Consider the following 21,319-nt stretch of genomic DNA (forward strand, 5'->3'; position numbering starts at 1 on the left):
GTAGCTACAGAAGTCAGCCTGTGAGACATAGCATCTTCCAAGTCTCAGATTCACTCTATTCTAGCAGCCCAGCCTGGAAAGTAGCCAAATGTGTGTTTCTAACAACTGCCACCAAGCAGGGGGCAGGAGAGGGAAAGGAGAGAGTGAGGAAGGGCAACGAAGAAAGAAACAGAGGAAGGAAAGGGGGAATAACCTAAACAGACAGAGAGAGAGAATGAGATAGTGGGAGACTGGAGAGTGAAGGATCGGAAGGAGGGGGAATATAAAAGCCAGATTTTTATTGGAAGCAATTGACGTGGTTGCTATGAGACCCGCTCCAGCACAGGACCAGCAGCCAGCCCGGCGCTGATGGTTCTTACCTCGTACTAAACCTTTCTTTTGACACAGTTTTAGAGTTGCTTAATACCAGAGCGAGCACCTGACACGGGCGACTTTTTCTTTCTTTTTTTCTCTTCCCGTCTCTCGGGTAAGATGGAGGTAGAAAACGAAGCCAGCTGCTCCCCCAGCCGCGCGTCAGGCGGGTCCAGAGAGTACAAGGTGGTAATGCTGGGAGCTGGGGGAGTTGGTAAAAGCGGTAAGTTTTAATATCAAATGCTGGGGAAGGAGGGAGCTCTGGAGAGGCAACTCTATAGAGTGAATAGTGATGATAATGGTAATAATACTGCCGTCGGGGGCTAGCTAGCTATAGCAGTTAAACACCAAGTATCTGGCAGAATGTTTAAAAGTAATAAGGACTGTTAAAAAGATGTAGATGAGTTGGGAGAATGGAAAGACAGCCAATGATAAATGTGCAGAACTTAAGATCTTTTTTGTTTCTTTGATTTCTGCTAGGTGATATTTGATGGTAATTTGTATGTCCTTCTTTAAAAATTAATAACATATTTATGAACTAGCCCTGGTATCGGAAAAATGTGCTCCTGTTCTCAAAAATACTCACATAAAGAAAGAGGTGCTATGAATATGCAATGAAACACACATATGCAAACACAAATACACAGGCAAGATTATCAGTGCTGATTGTTGTGTTTATTTCTTTGATTAAGAGCTTCCTGTCCCCTTTCCTTATCTCTGGTCTGATCTAGTACAGTGTGGTCTTTGAATGTTAGGAAGAAAGGGACAGAGGTTGAAAGATGGTATTCTTTGTGGGACTTGAGCAGGGTGATCAAATTTTGTGGTTAAACAGATTTGGAAGAGATAGCTACAGACATAAAAGGGTATGAGATGCTAATGGAGGTAAACACTGGTAAATTTGTTACACTACTTAAAAAAAAGAAGTTGTCAGTGGTTGGGTTTCTTGAGGAGCTCTAAAGGCCAAAGAGAACAAATTAAAACAATAAATAAGTGGTAGTATTTGAGGCTGATCAAATGGTAAAAGAATATCTTGGGGCTATGGTAATCCGTAGAAAATAAAAAGGTAAACATAACTTTTGTCTATAAATACAAAAAGATCCCCATGGGGGGATAAATCTGTGGGGATGCCAGAAGACAGAAGAAATATTAGGGTTAATGTGGACAAAAAGTAACATCAACAAAAAACACCTCCATAGTTTTGTGCCTGACAAAAAGGTTTAAAGTTGAGGCAACATTCTTGGCATAAAAATCACCCCCCCCAAAAAAAAGGCCGATAACTTTGGTGGTGAGTCCACAAGTGGTAAGAAAGTTGATCAGTAAAGGAAAGAGAATAGGGAGTAAGATTCTAGCAGACAGCAAAGGTAAGGAGGTTAGAAAAATAAGAAGAAACCTAAAATTGAATACCCCCAACACCCTCCTAAAAAACACCAGAGGGTATTATTATAAAAAGAAAAATAGGTGGATCTGGATTTGGTCAATTGTTAAATGCTTGTCAAAGTGAGAAAAATAAATCATCTCATGTAGTAAGGAAATGTGAAGTGAAAAACTTTACAACTGTGTAGGATTGAGGAATTTTCTACAAGCTTTTCTTCTTCTTTTTTTTTAATGTGATGATTTGAAGGGGGAAGAATCAAAATAGGTGAGGATTAGGGAAGGAGGGGAAGGAGAGGGAGAAAATAATCCATACAAAATAAAACTATCATTTTAAGAATATAGTCAGTTAGATAAAATGAGGTTGAACAATCAGAGAATAAAATAGGAGAGAAACAGATCTAAGGAAAAGACCGGAGCCAAATCAAGAGAAACGCCACCCAGGGTGTGTGAGGTCAAAGAGATGCTGCGTAGTCCCATAATGCATTACCTTTGTTTGCTGGCTTGTTGTTTTCCTGTTTCACCAGGAGCTTGGGGGTGTGGGAATAGCGTGACTAGTTTTTAGTCATACATTTCATGGAAATGGGCCTGGAGACAGGAGGTGCAGGATGGGGGCATCCTTCAGCAATGCACTTATCCTGGAGGTGATATTATGTCTACTGTTTTAACCTTCCCCATATATTATTTACCTTTAATAATAATATAGTCACCTTTCCAATAACCAGCCATGTTTGATGTAACAAAATGTTGGCAGAAATTTTTGATGTAGCAAAATGCTGGGTTGCTTTCACCTTCAGTGTCCACATTAAATAGTTGAGCAAAACTTTTTCATTATGATTATGACAGGAGTAGCCAGCTCATGTCTGAGATGGTTAAGAATACAAGAGGGCAAATAGTTCCATTGGACTGAATTTATAAATCAGTATACTTAGCTGTTACTTTAGAGAGAATATAATTCATAATACAATTCCAGGTCTAAAAGAGTCTGTCCTTATTGCATGGCTAAATGTTGGGAATCAGAGTGATGGAATCACATCTTGCTCTTGGGTTTTGCCCCTGTGATTCATTGGGTTAACAGTAGATAAATATTCAAGCACTGATTATCATTATGAACCTTCTTTTGAAGGTTAGAATGTTTGCTTTCAAATGAACTAAAATATTTTTTAATAAAAAAGCCACTTTTTGTTTTGCTGAATATCTGGGTCAACAGAGGCCAAATTTACTTTTCTTCCCACAATTTCAGTGATTTATGTTAAAGAATTGTACAAACCAAATAAGGTAGATTTTATGACGGGATTTCAAGGAGAAGTCTGTGTTTTGAAGAAACGAAAGAAGATATATCAAGCTATCATCTGTTTCTAATTCTGACTCATTCCGAGTCAACCTGTACATGAATGAGAAACTCAATTTATGGGAACCGTAATTTTTAAATGAACAGAATCTTGGAGATTATCTATGCTTACTGTGAAATTAGCTTTTTCTCCCTATCCCTGTTTTACTAAGATATCCTTTAGTGGGTAGGGAATTTGGGGAAGATTTGCAACCTTACTGAAACAGGAATTCCCACAAGATTGAAAATGTGTGGGTAAATAAATGTACTGTGAGAAATCTCCAACCTCCAATCGACAGGTTTTTGAGCCCTTACAATGCATGGGTCCTGTGCTAGTTACTACAGAGAGGAAACAAGAAGGAAGTGAACATTTGTGTGGCAGATATAGATACATGGTTTTCATGCTTATTTCCAGTCCTAACCACCATTTAATTAGCTGTCACCATTTTGCAAATGGAAAAACTGAAGCCCAGGGTGACCACTTGTGCTTGGTCATAGAGGTAATAGCAGCAGTCTATGCAATTTTAACTGACTCGTCTATATTATGTTTAATGGTATGGAGGGAATTGCAAAGAGTTTGACTACTTACTATCAAAATGAAAATAGGCCTGTTGGTAATGCATTCTCTACATGTTATATTTAAAAAAGATTTCTGAGGAGCCTGTGTGGCTCAGTAAGTTAAGCAGCCTACTTCAGCTAAGATCATGATCTCTTGGTTTATGGGTTCAAGCCCTGTTTCAGGCTCTGTGCTCACAGCTCAAAGTCTGGAGCCTGTTTCAAAGTCTGTCTCCTTCTCTCTCTGCCCCTTCCCCATTCATACTTTCTCTCTCTCTCTCACAAAAATAAACATTGAAAAAATTTTTTTAAATGAAAAAGTTTTCTACCATCAAGACTAACACTCTTATTTATACATCTATATCTTTTAAATCTTTAAATGAATATAAGTAAACATACATAATATTTATATCATTTATATATAAAAACACATATCATATTTATGTATAATAAATAAAAGATATACCTAATATTAGCTAAAAGCCCTATAAGTACTGAGTGAACAGGATAAACAAGAAATAGTCCTCACTCTATTTAAAAGATGGGAATTGGGGCACCTGGGTGGCTCAGTCAGCTGAGCATCTGACTTTAGCTCGGGTCATGATCTCATGGTTTATAAGTTCGAGCCCCACAGTTCTCCTGATGCCCTCAAAGCTACTTTTACTTCATAACCAAGTTTTTGCACAGGGTGTTGTAAATTAAAATTGGACCGTTATGCAATGAATCTGGTATACATTAGGCACATTCTAGCCTCCATTGCTTTGTTCCACTGCCTACCATCTCTTCCCCTCCCTCAAACAAAAAATAATAAAATCTCACAGTTATGGCCTAAGAGTTTAATGGAGTCTAAACAATTTTTGTAGCTGTCTTAAACATTAACCTTTCCCTGTCTCTGTAGTTTGATAATATAAAGGCTTTCCTCCATGACAGAGCATGGCAGGTATCTGCTTTCTTCCTCTGTATTTGCATCTGGTTCTTCCAGTTGAGACTCAAATTATTCAGCAGATCTTATCCAATAATAATGTGATCTTACTTTCCAAGATTTGTTTTTTTCCTATTCTGTTTATGGTATGAACTGAGGATAAAATAATTTGAGGCGAATGAGTCATTTATTCCCTGTGGTCAGATGAGGCATCTGAGGCAGAGAGGTACTGATTTGTCCAAGAGCACACAGAAGTGAGAAGAAATAGGGGGCTCAGTCAGATAGGTGCCTGACTCTTGATTTCAGCTCAGGTCATGATCTCATGGATCCTGAATTCAAGCCTCTCATTGGGCTCTACTCTGGACAGCCAAATCCTTGGGATTCTCTCTCTCTTGCTCTCTCTCTCTCTGCCCTCCCCTGTTCACTCTCTCTCTCTCTCTCTCAAAATAAATAAACTTTAAAAAAATTTTAAAAAAGAAATAGGAAAGTAACTCATGTTTTCTAACTCAAAATTGTTTTCTATCAAGTTTCGTGAGAAAAGTAGAGAAAGTATCCAAACATCAGATGAGGTCTATATGGTCTTCTCTACTCCCCAGGATACATTTTGGAATTACTATGGTGAAATTTTGTGTGAAATTTTGTCAGTGGTTAAAATATGTATGAAATATTTTGCAAGTGACTGGGAAGAGACAGGGTGATATTCCTCTCTGCTATTGCAGACATGATCCCTGCTCTCCAGGAGCTCACTCTCTCATGGGGGGAAGTATATTGTATACCACAAAGTGATAGGTTTCTATTGGGCCTGTGACATAAGAACTGTGGGAACTCAGGGCAAGCGGTGACTAAATCTGCATGCAAAAGCTAGGAAGGAATCTCAGCAGAGATGATACTTGAATTGTATTTTAAGGGATGAGCAAGATTTCTTGCAGTTGAGAAGGAAAAGTACAGAGAGTGCAGGGGATGGAAAGGAAGAGAATATAACAGGAACAGGGCATGCAAAGAGAAAAAGCAATGTGAGGCCTATCACTTTTCATGGAGGGGTCTTGATAACTTAGTGTCTGAGGGAGCATTTGGAAAAGTCTCCTGGAGTTGTGCTTTAACACTCTCTTAGAGAACGGTGAGAAGTAAAAACCAAACAAAGCAAGTCAGGTGAAAACTAAGAACTATTAGGGAACTCAGAATTATTAGAATGCATCCATTGTGAATTTTTTGTAAAGAGGAAACTCATTTATAAAATAGGCAATCATACTCTGCCCCACACTCTTCTGCAATTTTTCTCTTTTATATATTGAGTTTTGTGAAGCAGGATTTTATAAAATGAAAGCAATAAGCATATCTTCTGAGGTAAACAGAAAGTAGTGCAAAACCAATTCCTTCAACTGCAATGAATTGGTATAAGTAGGTAGAAAATTGAGCCTTTATCTGATGAATTAAATCAAGGCAAACAACCATGTGCATCATCCATGTCCCTAAGGCTCTGTGTTTTCCCGCATTAACAGAACTTTGGATCTGACAAAGCTGAATAATTGTCACATCATGACCATGTATTATTTGAACCCTCTGAAATACAAAGGTAAAGAAGAATAAACAAGAGGAAAATGAAACAATTTCAAGACCCAGAGGCCCTCTGCTCTCACCCTTCATTGTCACCACCCTAATTATACTGCACATCATCACTCACTACAATCCTGTCAGGGAGAATTGGCCAAGACATCCTAGTAAGGCAAGTAGTAAAGTAAATTGGTATCCACTTGCTCAAATAATGATAGAAAGTGTAATTTAGGTAAAAGGTGTTGATGAATAATATTTTTAAGATCATATGCACTTTATAGATTTTAAACTGATAAAAGAGACTTAGTACCTTCCTGTGTCTTTATCAGGAGATGAATGAACTTGTATTGATCCCTGACTGGGCTTCTTAAATTTACACATTCACTTTGGAGCCCAGTGGTCAATGACCTATTGCATTCATCTGACCCCAACCACTCCCCACCTTGATCTTGTGAAGTAGACGTTAGTGTGTACACTTTATACATGAGAAAATTAAGGCCCAGAGAAAAAAATTAATGTGCCCAGAAACACAGAGATATGAAATGATGAGCCCAAGGCACCTATGTATATATCAATTCAGTATTTACATTATTTTCATTTTCCCACTCTGAGAGTTTTCATTGTATTTCTTGAGGAGATAATGCAGTGAATGGGAGTTCTGATTTCAGTTGAATCTTCATAGATCTATTTCAGACATCAGACAAAATCATATATACCAAAGTATGTGCCAAATTTGGTTTTCTACAGAAACAAAGTAACACACACACACACACACACACATACATATGTACACAGATACACAGGCGCAAGACTCACAGAGATGTACTCTTATTAGGTATAGTCGGAGGAGGCATGGGAAGTTGGGACCAAACAAGATGTATGCACCAACAATATTTCTCATCCTGGTCTATTCAGGAGCCTTGTCCACATAGGGAAGGGATTACAAGCACCTTGACTTGACAAAATCGAGTAACTCAGTAATAAGAAATTATTAAAACCTAGGATCATGCTAATGAAGGAAGTAAATGGGTAATTGATATATGGGGTGAATTTTTGTAGTCTCTTAGGTGCTGATCTGTTTTAGGGAATATGTTTTCTCTATACTGGTATATTACAAAGTAATTAAAAGTAACTTCAAGTCTCAAATGGGAAATAACCTTTTTTTTTCATTTGTTTAATCAGAATAGATGGGATGTGTGTGTCTGTGCACATGTATGTGTATCTATGTATGTGCACATCTGTGTATGTCTGTGTGTGCATATCTGTGTACATCCGGGTGTGTGTATGTGTATCTGTGTGTAGGTCTTAGGTGTGTGTATATCTGTGTATCTGCACGTACATGTGTGTATTTGTGTGTGTCTATGTGTATGTATCTGTTTGTGTCTGGCATATGTGCATATCTGTATGTGTCTGTGTACACGTGTGTATATCTGTGTGTTTCTAGTGTGTCTTGCATGTGTACATGTCTCTGTGAGTCTTGCACCTATGTATCTGTGTGCATGTGTGCGTGCGTGTGTTTGTGTGTGTGTGTGTGCATATCTGTGTATGTCTGTGTATGTCTGTGTGCCCAGGCTTGTGAAAGGCCCTGAAATATTACCAGAATTACAACTCCCACCCTGACTAGTGGGGTGAAAGAGATGAATCAGAGTGCAATGAGGGAGGTACAAAGGGAGAGATATACTAGTGGTATTTTGAAAACAATGTACCGCCAGTCCCCTAGCCTTTCCCTCCACAAGAGCCGGGAGCTGAACTGAAACTTCCCAACCTCTAATCCTACGCTTGGTCTTTCCGGTGATCAGACTTCATCCAGAAGTTTTGGTAGAAAGGGGTTCATTATGAATAACAATAGGCATTCCTATCCCTCAGGAAATGCCAAGGATTTTAAGAGCTTTGTGCCAAGAACATGAGACAAAGACCAAATCTATTTTTTATTATACCACAATGAGGTAAATAGATATTAATAGACTTTCTAATGTTAAACAATTCTTACATTCTTGTATTTTGAATACTCAATTCACTTTGGCTTACTGATATTTTATTTAGGGTTTTCCCAATGTGAGAATGACCTATAGTTTTCCTTGTTCATATTGTCACATCTAATTTTACTAGCAAGGTTCAGTTAGGTTTATTAATTAGTTGGGGATAATTTCCTCTCTTTTTAGTCTTAGGAAAAGTTTGTTTAAAATTAGAACATGTTCCTTGAATGTTTCATTCACATATGGAAATTTCTGGGTGGTTTTACCTTTTGAGAAATACTTTGTGGCTTGGGAAGTTAGAAGAACTTTCCATAGGTGGCTCAGCTGCTCAGCTATAGCCCTAGAAACAGAAGCCTCCTGACTTCTTAGCTTCTTGGATGATGGACTTTTCCATTGAATCATGCTGCCTCTTACAAACCAGCATAAAATCTGTTTCTCTTAACTGAAGGTTGGGCAGCTGATAGTGACTGGTGTGTGTATGTGTATGTGTGTGTGTGTGCGCGTACACGCGTGCGTGCCTCTCTTTGTACTACGGTGGCAACATGAGTGTATATACACTGATGGAAGGCAGTCCTCTGCATTGCTTATAAGAATGCCTGAAACTTTCTTATCACTGAATTTGGCTGTTATTTACAAGGCCCAGCCATGTTCTCAATTCAGTTACTTGGGTTTTGCTCATAAATGTCAGCTTTCTGACGACCATCACCAAGCAGTGCCATCTGCTCTTCTGGATCCTGAGTAGGCACCAGCTAAGTGTCACTACTGACAACTGTGCCAGGTAATCCCTCCTGCCCTTTCTGCCTGCTGTGACCCTGCCCTGCCAACACCATCACGTCGGCATTGGAACGTGACCTGCTCTGGTCTCCACATTTGCAGGTCCTTGAGCATCCTGCCACTGCCAAGCGGACCGGAGAGATAGTAGTGTGTGCCAGATTCTCCCTGGAGTGTGTGCAAAGCATGGAGTGTGCTGGAGGATGTGGGAAGAAGCTGAAAATACTGTATTGAGAAGGGAATCAGAGGATGTACAAAGTTTAGAATCCCAGGGGGGAAAAGTCTTTACTTGAACTGGAATAAGATTGTATAGAAAATTGGTGGTCTCACAATGAGGATTTTTAACTAGTTAGGTAAGTTGTATGGTAGGGGGAGGTCTTTGTTAAGAAGACTGCTTTTCAGGGAGGCATTGTTGAGTGTTTGAGCAGTTACATATCAAATAGATAAAGAAACCTTACATAGTTTATCACTCCATAGTTTCTCTTAACATGCTTTAAAATGAGAAATAGGGGCCACTTGGTGAGCATGTGACGCTTGACTTCGGCTCAGGTCATGATCCTAGGGTCATGGGATTGAGCCCCACATGCTGAGTGTGGAGCCTGCTTAAGATTCTCTCTCTCTCTTTTTCTCCTCTGTGTGTGTGTGTGTGTGTGTGTGTGTGTGTGTGTGTGTGTCCCTCTGCCCCTCTACCTCTCTACCTCTCATGTGTGAACTCTCTCTCCTTCTCTAAAATTAAAAAATAATAATAATAAATAAAATGATAGACAAATGTGTCTGCATATGCCCATTGCTTAAGCCTCTGTATACTCACAAGGAGGGATGATTTTTGTTCTGTCCAAGCTATTGCTCTGTCTTTCAACTTCTTCGCCCAGGGAAAATAAAAGCCCACATTTCTGAGTCTTCAATGGGCCCAACTCTGTTCTAAGTGCTTTCTGTGCATTAGTTCATGGAATCCTCACAAAACACTGCAGTGTAGCTCTAGTGATTATCCTTAGCTGACAGACAACAAAAGTGAGGCTCTTGGAGGGACCCGGGCTGGGGGGTGGCCTGCAGGAGTCAGCCTTTGCCAGATGCCAAGCTCTGAGCCATTGTACACGAGACCACTCACCATCCATGCTCTTGATCTGCCCTTCATCTGCAGCCTGAGGCCTCAGCATAGAAATCATAACAAAACAATGTGAACTGCAGGTTTGAGCATGCAGAAACCCAGATTTGTGTTCTCTCATCTGTAAATAAGGATAATAACATTACTAACTGCAATGACTCACACTTGAGTATTTATAACAAAACCTGGCACATTGTAAGTGCCAAATAATGCATGTAACATCAATGGATAATTGTTTTTTTCACTATTTGTCTTTAATAGCATCTGACCTTACATGGACCAATGAAGCCCTTTGAGTCTCCATTTTCCGTATCCTAAAAGAATGGTGTTATTTATAACTACCTCAGAGAGTGGCTACATAGATGATATTAGAAAATATTAAATAGGGTAGTCTGGGTGGCTTAGTCAGTTAAGTGTCCGGCCTTGGCTCAGGTCATGATCTCACAGCTTGTGAGTTTGAGCCCTGCATCTGTGCTGACAGCTCCGAGCCTAGAGGGTGCTTTAGATTGTGTCTCCCTCTCTGTTCCTCCCCTGCTCACACTCTGTCTCTCTCTTTCTCTCAGAAATAAACATTTAAAAAATGCTTTAAAAAAAGAAAATATTAAATAAAAATGGGAAGTGTAGTGCCCAAGAAATTCCATCCTTATTAAATTTGTTGCATGCTGTCCTCCCTGCCTCCTTCCTGCCTTCCCATCTTACACACACACCTCCACCTAAGGCAGCTCACCTCAGCAGGGTGGGGGAGAGTGATGACAGATCTTTCAGTGGGTTGTAGGAAAATGCAATTTGGGTTGAATATTGTAAATGTGTCATTGTATATCCACTTGCTCTCTGCCTACTCTTGCTCTCTGTATTCTTATATTGATTAGATTCAGCTTTAGTCTCTTGAGTTGTAATTTCAGTGACAATAATAATGGTGGTTTTCTAGTTACCCTAGTAAACAATCCCTTTATTCATCCTAATTGACCCATCACACACACACACACACACACACACACACACACACACACACACACCACTGCCTTGTAGGGAAGGGATTTGAGGGTTTGAGGACAATTGCCTCTCCGCTACAATAGCTTAAAAAGATCTGCTTATAAGGGCTGCCATTTATAAGGGCACGCCTGTGCCTGAATTTGGACTGAAATTACTTTTTCTAATACATGTGTTGTTTTAATAAATTTTGAATAATAAGATGTTCCCTTTATTCTCCGTAGTACTAGCAGCATTGCTACATTGAAATGGAGAGTCCTATTTAATGGTTGCGGGAACAGCTAATAATAAGCTACACATATAGATTTTTTTAAATGGAAAAAATCAGGCTCTTTATTTAGAAGCACAAGGGGCACATCTGTTATTTGAAATTGAATTGTACTTTAACTAATTGGTCTCCTCCCATCATCTTTTAACCCACCACATCCCATTGCTTCATGCTCCCCATATCACCATCAGGACAATGGTCTGAGATTCTGTTTTGCTTCTTTCTTCTCCTTCTCAAATGTCTTTAGTGGCTTGCCCATTGCCGACAGGCTGACATCCAAAGCCCACAGGACTCCTGATGTTTGAGACCATGCGGGAGTATTCATCAACTAATCATCAAGGAGGCATCCTCAAGGCTGGACACATGCGGAGGGTTCTTGCACTGGTGACACGGAGGAATCATCTGGACAGGACAGAAATTTGGGAACCACAGAACAGAAACAAATGTTAGAAGACGGGAGGGGCCAGTGATGGGTTGAAGTGGAGTCAAGAATACTGTGTTAATGGAATCAGATGAAGTATAAGCCAGGTACCCAGATCCAGAACTGAGGTTTCAAAGGTCCAGGTGCTGAAAAAAAGATGTTATTTTATGTTGACCCTGGTATGATACGATTTGTTGCATTGTATCTCTCATTTCTGTCTCATTATCTCTGTCTCTGTCTTTCGCAGTATGAGCTATGCTCTGATCTAAAAAGACCCATAGCTACCAGAAAGATCTGTCTTCTAGACAAATTCTTCTACTTTTAGTCCCTCAAATTCTTGAGGCTTCTTGCCTATAGTGTTCACATAATTATCCCAACATGAGCTCCCTTTTCCTTTTTCTCAATTTATCCAGTTTTGTATTTCCTCTCATATTCTTCTCCTTAATATCTTCCCATCTAGTCTAACATTTGTTCTCTTACACTTAAAATTATTTCTGACTGTTCATTTCACAACTGTTCACAATTATACAGGTTCTTCTAGTATCCGGTTTGTGGTCTTAAAATGTTTTTAAATTTTTCGGTAACTTGCAGCCCTTTATACTTTATCTTCTCATCTTGAGTGCAAATTCCTGCAGGACAGGAAATAGATTTTACATTGTCTTTTCTCTCCCCTGAAACACATGGTAGTAAATTCTCAAAAAAAATATTTATTAATTCAGTTCCCTCCTCTCATCTTTGAGAAAGGACAGGGAGTAAGACACTATACTTATGTAGTGAAATAAAACTAAGCAATATTCTAAAATTCTGTAATACAAAAATCCATGAGTATAAGAGAAAGAAATTTGAACCAGTGCAAGCATAGCAGGGATGTGAGTATGGGGGAGGCTATGGGTTGGGAGGAACCTAGGCTCAGACTGGCATGAATACTTTTTAGTGACAATGGATTTGAAGATGAATAATTCCACGCTATGCTTAGGATACTCAGTAACACAAAGAGGTCAAAGTAAGGCTGTGGGTCAAAATTTGGCAGAGAGGCAAGAATAAGTAAGGTGCACGTGCCGTGTTATAAGATGGGATTATGTGCCGGGCGGACACTGGAGAATTGGGAACGGTGCACATTCTTTGAAAGCCAAAAGACTGGATGTCTGGCAGCTAAACACAGATAGACACTGATAATAACTCGTTTTGTTTAGCAAGCCATTTCCCCCTGGACACCAGGAGGAAGGTGAAATGGAAGAAAAGCATTTTTTTAAATGTTCTGGAAAAAAACTTAGTAAATAGCCTGTAGAACTTTGCTTACTCCTGCATTTTTTTAGTTCAAAATGCTTATAAACATCTCACTAAAAAAGTATTTCTTGATTAATACTGAGAAAAATAGAGATTGTGATTGTAACTCTGAATTCTAAAGCAACCACAAGTTTCTACGTATTTTTCCTTGTGAGGGTGAAAATCATCCTGGATCACGATTTACTGTATTCTAAAATGAAGGGAAGGAGGAATCCCTCGAGAATAGCGGGCAATCACAGGACCAGATTATAATCAAGGTAGCACACTTTCTTTCTGATTTTAGGAAGCTCTAAAATCAAGAAAGCAAGACCCATTTCATAGGAAAATGGTTGCTACTATTAAAAGAAAAAAAATAAAATTTTCTGTGCTAGTAATAACAGTTTTTTCTTCCTTTTGTTTACCTACTCACTCCTTTCTACCTGCTTGGTTACAATGAAAGAGCTTAAGCAATTTAATATCAGCTTTCAAAATTTCTTTAGACCCACACCGCAAACACGGTTCATATTTTTCTGTCCTTTGACGATGTATCTCCCACTTACGCCATTCATCACACAAAAGCAAATGGAAAACATTTTCACATAGAATACTCTGCTGTGACAAGCACACCAGTTATCTGCCTCTCTGAGCTTATTTGCATTTTCCTGGGTGTAACTCTGAGACAGCCCAGCATGTCTGAAACAGTATGGACTTTGAAGATGAATGACTTGCATTGAAATTCAGTTCTGCTACTTATAAGGAGAGGGACTTTGCTGGCTCTTTTTTCTTCTTTCTGATCTGTTCATATTGGAGGATCCAGAGCTTATTCCTTGAGACTTACCTTTAATTTCTTAGAATATCATTCAGCCCCATGGTTGTATTTATGTTGTACCTTTAGATGAAATGAAATTTAATTTATGTATAGATTAAAACCAAAAGGAGACATCATTAAAATGACCAAAATTAGAGACTAACAATACCACATGGAGATGAGGATGTAATAGGAGTATAAATTAGTACAACTGTGGAAAATGATGTGGTGCTTTGTATTATGTTGAAGAAATGCAAAGATTGACTGTATGATCTAGCAATTCTATTCCTAGCTATATATTCCTGACAGAAAGTCACACACGTATGGACCACGAGGCATGGCCAGAGTGTTTCTAGTAGTACTATTCCTAATATCCCTGCGTTAAAAGTATATGTATGCGTGTGCGCACACACACACACACACACACACCTCACAAAGGAAGGAAAATGCACACAATTTGGATGTTAGCCACCTGTTGAGGGAGGGAACTGGGGACTCTGGAGTTCAGGAAATGTTCTTGTTTCTATATAGGTGGTGGTAGAAGGAGTGTTCTCTTTGTGATCAACCAGAGAATTGTAAAATTTTCTTTTATGCACCTTCTTAATGTAAACTAAATTCCACACACACAAAACGTTTCGGAAGTTCAAAAACATATCTCCATCCCACACTTCCTTCCTGGACCCCAGACAGGTATTCACTTCTCTCTACTTGACCTCTCCCGTTAAATTGCTGATAGCAATTTCAAACTAGCTTATTTTGTTGAAAATCTCGCCTACCTATAAAACTTCCTTATAATATCCTTTTCTCAGGTCCACTTTTCTTTGGAAAATTTTTAACATTTATCCATTTTTGAGAGGCAGAGAGAGCACAAGTGGGGGGAAGGGCAGAGAGCGAGGGAGACACAAAATCTGAAGCAGGCTGCAGGCTCTGAGCTGTCAGCACAGAGCCCAACACAGGGTTCAAACCCAAGAACTATGGAGATCGTGACCCGAGCAACAGTCGAACACTCAACTGACTAAGCCACCCAGGTGCCCCCCTTTTTTCTTAATATACCGCCTATTCTTGTCTAACTTAATTATTTATTCTGCTATTGGCTATTGTTGGCTTTCTCCAACTAGAATGTCTAATTCTCTCAAGTTTCCCCTGCATAAATGAAATACAATTACCTAAACTTGAGAAGCTTCCATTCTTTATCTCTAGAGCATGAATAATAACACTACCCTTGCCAGTGAATTGTAAGATTAGAGGTAGTAGCATGAAGATGAGAAGTAATAAGAATCTGGGTAGTTGTTGAAAGAAATGCCAAAAAGAAAGGAAAGGATTAACAGTATAGGAAAGGCTTGTTGACCCAACCAATGAGAAGGATGGTTTGGGCACTGACTGAAATAGGATTATTATATATAAAGTTCTTGGCACTAAAAAACCCCAGAAACATCCCCTTAATCGTATGTAGCAAAAGAAAACATATGTAGCTCTTAACATTGTAAAGAGACACAGCACAGACCCATTTTATAATCACTAGATGCTTATAATCCACTTGGGCTTGAGACTTTTTCAAACAGAACTTGTACTACAGTTCTGATATGAAGATTAAATCCAAATAAAGCAGAGCCATATTATAGTAAGTGTTTGATAAATGTTTGAAATTCTTCTTTATATTAATAAAATGGTTTATACTTGATGTGAAGAAGAATGGAAAACATTAATAGGTATAAGACAAATGTACAATTTTATATTTACCCATTCTAGTGGAAAGGGAGTAAAATAAAACTTTATATAGTAGAGAAATCTTGGAAATCTCCATTGAGGAGATTTTGAACCAAGCTATTCGTGCATTTAATATACAGCTTATAAGTATTGAGCTCTTGCCATTGCTCTGAGTACTTAGAAACACAGTATTGATTTAACTTTCACCCCACCTTCACAAAAACTGGCATAATGGTGAAGAAAGACTGGGGAAATTACCATCACCAAAGCTTTAAAGCTGCTATTGTTAGTCTTCACTTTCCTGCTTATCTTTTCCACATAAATGTGCTTTATGTGATTTATACAGAACCAAAAATCTGAAATCTCCATCCCCTGCTGTTCTTATTCTTTCTCATCACAGTTTTTGCCAATAGCATGGAGGTCTCTCCCATGTGCAGAGCCCAGATGTCATCTATTCTTCCTTTTTCACCTTCTTTATTTCATTCTAAACACCCTTGTGACTGTTCACTCATCGAAGGCTGGGTTTGTTTTGTACAGTGTGCTTAAAGAGCACAGTTTTGAGATCCTGTTCCCAACATTCAAATGCTAGTTCATTCACTTAGTAGTGGTGTGATCTTGGGCATGTTGCTCAGCATTTCTGTATCTCAGTTTCCTTCACAGTCAAATAAAGATGATGATACACTGGTTTTGCAATGATAATGGATGCGCTTCCGATGAATAAATGAGAATTAAGTGCTTAGACCAGTACCTGGCAGTGACAGCAACTGTTGTTCTTGTCGTTGCTATCGTCACCATTATTATGGTGACATATATAAAACATTATTCAGTCTTATTCAGTCTGAAGACCAGGTTTTCTACATTTTGTCCAATGCTGAGATGACTTCCCTTTCTCTTTATTCTCAGAAAAGCATTTTTCATTTACTTCCCTACCTGCAACAACCACTATCTGGGGCTTAGGGTAAAAATATTTATGCAATTCTGGGCAAATGGGCTACAGTGATGGGGATCCAAGGCCAGTTTTTCTAACTAGTTTCTAGGGAACCAGGTGGCTGCTCATTTCCAGGCCTCAAGTCTTTCTCAGAAAGGATGAAACATGTTTCCACCCTCTCTGAAAACTCTGTTTGACCATAAAGAGTTGCTACCTGGATTCATCATGAACACTCAAAGAACTTTCTAATATTTTTCCAACACTATAAGCTTTGGTCTAGTGTGTTAAGTGAAAATCCCCACATGCAATGGGATTTTAGAAACAAATGAATTAGAAGGAGAATTAGAGAAGCCAAGGTAGCTTTAGTAGTTTGTTCGGTTTGAGCTTATCATGGAAGGTCACAGCTTTTACATCTCTCTGGGTTGCTTTCCATCTCTCCTGGCATGTGCAATCATTTTTAATTTTCAGATTTTATAGCTAGCACTTGAGCTACACCAGCTAATGCCTATCTAACTAATAAGGTCGTCTGCTTCCACCTTTATCGATTAATTATCTGTTGGAGTTTTTAATATCCATTTGTGTTTAATTTGCTGATATTAAAAATGCCTCATTTCTGAAGGTAATGAATTGTCTTCCAAAGGCTAGGGCTCTGATTTTGATTTATGTAATTCTGAGTTCACTGGAGTCTAGCTCGTGGCATGCCATGGGAGATCATTGTAATAAAGAGCCCAATAAGAGACACTCTTCAGGTCTTTGAGAACTTCCCTACTGCCCGGTGGATAAACTTGTTTTGTTTTGTTTTGTTATGCAGACTTCTATGTAGATCATTTAGCACCAAATTCCAGTAAGATGCCCTCAGTGTGGACTACTGTTTCCTTGCAGAAATGCTTTGTTTCAGCCCATGGGACCCAACTGTCTCCTAAACAAACTTTATCATCCCTATCTAATTTTGGCATAAGTAGTCCTACTCAATGACCATCCAGTTTCAATGATCTTATGGAATTTTCTCTGCCTTTTTAAATTTCATTTGTTCTTGAAGAACCAGGAGGTAAGCATCCAAACACTGTAATTTATTTTTTTCTTTCAATAATTCAGGTTTTACTTTATACAGTTCATTTAACACTTAACATATTCTAATTTATATATTAAACTTTCTGTGTATGTCCTATGTGTTCACTATACCACAAACTCCTTACTTTAAATCCAGTTTAATATGCTCGAGACAAATAGTTCTTTTTTCTTAAAGTGTATTTATTTATTTTGAGAGAGAGAGAGAGAGAGAGAGAGCAAGTGAGCAGGGGAGGGGTGGAGAGAGAAAGGGAGAGATGGAATCTGAAGCAGGCTCTGCATTGTCAGGGCCAAGCCAAAGGCAATGATCAGCGTCATAAACTGTGAGATCATGACCTGAGCAGAAATCCATAGTCAGGTGCTTAACCAATCGAGCTACCCAGGTATGCATATGCCAACAGTTCTTGAAGTGTTATCCATGTTAGAAAGGCAAAATTTTGGAACTCCTGGGTGGCTCATTCAGTTGAACATCCAACTCTTGATTTTGATTCAGGTCATGATCCCAAGGGTGAGGGATTGAGTTCCACATTGGACTCTTTGTGGAGCATGGAGTCTGCTTGAGATTCTTTCTTTCTCTCTCTCAGACTGTCTCTCTTTCCCTCTGTCCCTACCTCATCCCCCACTCATGCTCTCTCTATAAAATATTAAAATAATATAAAATATTAAATTGAATTAAATTACATTAAATAGAAATGCAAATTGTCTCCTGTCCCAGGTCTACAGAATTAGAAGCTCTGAGGTTGGGACCCAACAATTTGTATTTTAACAAGGTGTTTTGGTATTACTGATATAAACTCAAGTGTGAACACCACACTTGTCCTCAAACTCGGCTGCACATTGGAATCACCTGGGAGGGTTTTAAAAATACTCACACCTGGTACCATTCCGAGTGATTTGGATTTTACTTGGTCTGGGGTGCAATCTGGGTACTGAGATGTTTTCAAATCTCCCCATATGATTATATATGGGAATCAGTACTCTGTATCACATTTCTTTTACCTCTTTCTTCCTGATTCAATCTTGGTAGGTTGTATGTTTCTAGGAAAATATTCATTTCTTCTAGATAATCTCATTCATTGGCAGGTAATCATTCTCTGTGTGTTTCTTCAGTATCAACTATAATGTTACCACACTGCTTTCTTTCTCTCCCAGTATTGCTAAGGCTAAGCATGTATTGGACGCTCATATATTTGTTCATTAAAACGGGCACTTTTCATGTTTCATTAAATATATTTAATTACCAAATGAACATGATTTTCAAACCATTTTAGATATTAATTATAGTGTGGCAAAAGAGTGACATAATGCAAGAGTATCTCTCCAGCATTTATCAAAACAGAATACCTACTAACATGTTTCCTTGTGAGCATGTATCTTTGAGTGGAACAAAAATATGAGTATATATTACTGTCACTTGAACAGGAATTTGACATATTATGAAATAATCTTTACAATCCTATGATGTGATGATCAGGCTTTTCTTTTCTTAAAAATGAGGATTCATTTTTAGATTAAGGAAGACTGTCCCTTTCTAAATCTCAAAGTAATGTTTAATAACCTGAGAAGGGAGAACGTGATTCCTGGCACAGATCTTTAAATTACTAATATCTGGACCATGAGTACTCAAGTCAGCCAAAGTTTACAGTTCTAGTCAATTCTTCTGTGTCTGTTTTGCTGGTGCTTATCTAGACTGTCTTAATTAGAAAATGCTGTTTCCTAGACCTAAGACACCCTAGGTACATACTTGTTAACAAGTTGGTGGTTGGTTTCTTCCTTCCATCTTTTACTCCAATGTGAAATGTTCCCCCTGCTCTGGTAGTTCTATTTTTTGAACATGTTTCCTATAAGAGAATGTTCCTGATTATTGATGCCTCTGCACAGTTTTGATTATTGTAAATATAGAGGTTGTTATGTAAAATATTCACTGTGCCTTAGTAAGTCAGAATCTTTGAGAGTTGAGGGAATAAACATCTCCTAATTTTAAATTCCTCACCTTTAATATTAGAGAGAGAAACAGAGTAGATAATATCCCAGTTCCATATACATTTTTTCAGAAATAATAATGTTAAATATCTTGTCCAATCAAACTGTCTTGGCAATTGAGTTAAATACTTAGAATCTGCATCTTTGAAGTATTACTCAATTTACCAAATCAGCCAGTGCATCAAGTTATAGTGTAGATAAACACATAAATAGATATTAGAGATATAATTTCACTTATACCATTTTGGTTTAGATAATATGATTACATTAAATTTTAAATGAAGTTTGCCTTTTTACATATGAACTGGTATTTGAATACATTTTCTCCTAAGTAGTAAGTTTTAAATTTGTGTGTGTATTTGTCTATGTTTTCATACTGGATGTACCATCTCAGCTTTTCTAATTAAAGAGAACAACAGCTTGTTAATTTATGACTGTTATTTTGACTTATTTTTTAATCCCTCATTTCTTAATGCTATGTCTCCATTCACCTTTCCAAATATCTACATTAGCTAATGAATTAATTGTAAAGCTTTTATACCAACAGTGCATGCATGTTCTCAACACAGGTTTCCTGAAACATACTTCCATGTGAAACTTGCTGTTATTTTCTGTCTCATCAAACCCCTGTTGTCCTGAATGTCATCTTTAGTTCTTCTAATGACATTCTATTCAATCCAAAGTAATTAAAAATTCATGGTGCTATCAAGAACAAGTTAAAGAGAAAATATATTACACATTTATATGACCACTGATACATACACAGTATAGAATGACAGGAAAGCCAGAGGTGATAAATATAAAGCCAACCTACATGCCGGCCTTTCATATCTAGCTCCAGCAAAAATTCTGTAAATATTCAACCTCTGTAATTCCACTGCTATGATAGTCAATGCCATGAAAATATATAATCTCTCAATTTCCCTCCAGCGTCCCTTGATCTTTCATACTTCACATCAGAGCCCTACCACCCACACAGGAGCCTGAGGCACCATGAAAAATCACTAATAATGACTTTGATAAATTTTTTGCATTAATTTTAAATTTTAAAATATTGTACCAAAATTATTTTTTATTGAATTTATTGACTCCCCCTAAATTTTCTGCTTGCCTCACCCTATTCCCATCTTGGCTTTTAATTTTGCTCCACATATACATTGTTGTCTTTGTAGCCCCAAACTTGATAGCTCATTTTGCTCATCAATGTAATGTAAAAATGAAGATTGCATGATGAAAGTAAAATGGAGTTTTCCAAGATCCAGTGGCATTAGTGATGTGAGGGGCAACTGGACCCCACAATTGGTGTGGCCTTCATCAGTTCCCACAGATGTCCCTGTCTCCGATTTCTCTCCTTAACCAAAGTGCTATAAGTAACTCATGTAGAAACCAAGTTTCCTTTTCTTTTTCACTGAGCTTTCACAGAACTGACTTTGAAACTTTTAGTTCTGAAGAAAGCATTGCCTTCTCCATGCTGACAGTTTCCATCACCTGCAAGATATTCACTCTCTATTCTCTTGTCATGTATTTAAATGTGTCTGCTCTTGAGAACCCCATCACCACCACCTACCAGCAGTCCTCAGTAGAAACAGAGAGGGGGGGATCAGTGCAAGAGCAGGGTCTATGACACTAAATCGCTGGTGGTGATAAACATTTTAAAAAACACATTTCCCTGAGATATATCCAAAGTAAGTCTGATTTATTGCTACAGAAAACTGGGGAAGCTTATTGTCATCCCCTCAATGAAAACCAGTTGTTAGGCTTTGCCATTGTTAGTAGACAGTGAATTACAGCAGACTCTACTGGACTCAGGAAGATGAGCATTTTTCCTTGATTGACAGTGACACAATGTAATAAGAATTACCACAGTAACCTGCACTCTTTTGGGGCTCACTTCTCTCATTTAAAAAATGAAAGCACTGAATTAGTTTAACTCAAGATGCTTTCCATC

At 38.3% G+C, this 21,319-nt stretch overlaps 1 protein-coding gene across 1 annotated transcript in view; it reads left to right on the forward strand.

Moving 5' to 3' along the window:
* The first annotated feature begins 200 nt into the window (after nucleotides 1–200).
* RIT2 (Ras like without CAAX 2) overlaps nucleotides 201–21,319 on the forward strand; it is a 365,817-nt gene continuing 344,698 nt past the window's right edge. Inside the window, exon 1 of the mRNA XM_029922376.1 lies at nucleotides 201–574. Coding sequence (XP_029778236.1) covers nucleotides 472–574 — 103 coding nt within the window. The 5' untranslated portion in view covers nucleotides 201–471. The remainder of the gene's footprint in view (nucleotides 575–21,319) is intronic.

Source organism: Suricata suricatta, chromosome 14, assembly GCF_006229205.1.
Source record: "Suricata suricatta isolate VVHF042 chromosome 14, meerkat_22Aug2017_6uvM2_HiC, whole genome shotgun sequence".
NCBI classification, from domain to species: domain Eukaryota; kingdom Metazoa; phylum Chordata; class Mammalia; order Carnivora; family Herpestidae; genus Suricata; species Suricata suricatta.